This window comes from Diaphorina citri, unplaced genomic scaffold (assembly GCF_000475195.1).
Source record: "Diaphorina citri unplaced genomic scaffold, Diaci psyllid genome assembly version 1.1 scaffold18481, whole genome shotgun sequence".
Lineage (NCBI taxonomy): Eukaryota > Metazoa > Arthropoda > Insecta > Hemiptera > Psyllidae > Diaphorina > Diaphorina citri.
The window spans coordinates 1-1260 of NW_007395835.1; the positions used below are offsets into that span (position 1 = coordinate 1).

General features: G+C 40.0%; 1 protein-coding gene across 1 annotated transcript; it reads right to left on the reverse strand.

The window, feature by feature from the left end:
* Positions 1-3: 3 nt before the first annotated feature.
* LOC103523265 (histone-lysine N-methyltransferase E(z)-like) lies at positions 4-1254 on the reverse strand (the record flags this gene model as incomplete). The annotated part of the gene is made up of 1 exon (XM_008488325.2): positions 4-1254. A coding segment is annotated over exon 1 (1185 nt), but the record flags the coding sequence as incomplete, so codon positions are not given.
* Between the last annotated feature and the right edge of the window lie 6 nt (positions 1255-1260).

Here is a 1260-nt window from a genome sequence, read left to right on the forward strand (position 1 = left end):
GAAACTGCACATATACTTGTCATACACTTTGCCTCTCCTATCTGCTTCATCTTGAGAAATAATTTCTCCACAATATTCAGAGATAAATTCATTCTTCTGAGCAGAATCTTTCAGGAAAATTCCCCATCCAGCCACATCAGATGGGGCCATAAGAAGATGTTTGTGCAGGCCCCTCTGAACACTAACATTTTTACAAGATATCTTGGACACATCAAATTGGTCTGCTCCACAGGTTTGGCAGAGGTCAGGGTCACACTCCCTCACAGCTAAGTAACATGGACACTGTTTAGTATTACATTGAGCTTTGCATCGGCATCCAGGGAATCTGTTTTGACAATCAAAGCTACATTTACAAAACTTCTCACAGAAGTTCTGAGCAGAGACACAGGGACATGAGGCATCACATGGCTGTGTAGGAGGATGGCGGCAAGGTGTGAAGTTATGAACATGGTTGGATGAAGAATCTTTCTTCAACTGAATCTTACGACAATGCACAGACCATAACCTATGTTTCTTCTTCTTTTTCCTAGGAGGTGTTGTGTCGTTGGCAGAGTCCTCTGTTGTGATGTCAGCAGCTTCTTTCTGAGCAAACTGGTAAACTTGCTGACATGTTTTAGTCATCATAACTTGTGCAATGGCACAATAGTTATTGTATAAAACTTTATGTATTGCTCTAAAAAGGGATTGGTCTGAGCCTGTCCACTCATTATTACCTTCATGTCCCATCAAACCAAGTAGAGAAAAAGAGGTAGTAGTTGACACTGGTTCTACCTCAGTGTTGTTCTTGAGATCTTTGCTGTCATTACTATCTTCTGAGCTTGCATCATTTCCACTACCAGAGTCCAGAGATACTTGCTTCTCAATGGATAACTTTCCTTTTGTAGTCTTCACTTCTGTTGCTTGTACTGCATTCTGATCATCTACTTGCATTTTATCATCTTCTTCTAAATCTAATTTTGTCTTCTTTTTCATTTCTTGTTCTTCTTCATCCTTAATTTCAGCTTCAATTTTTTCTTTCATTCCATCAAGTAACATGTAACAGTCTGGGCTGCATGGATCTGAGAATGGTTTCAAGTCTGGTCGCTTTCTTCTCATTAAGTTGGGACCTGAATGATGATCTTTCAATCTATGTAAAAAGCAATCATACTTGTAGCATCTCCTACAAAACAAGGTGTGAAAGGAATGCATGGTTTGTTCTCTGGGGACAGATTCAGCAGTAGGTCCATCAATATTAGGTGTGCATTCAGGAGGAGAGGCATT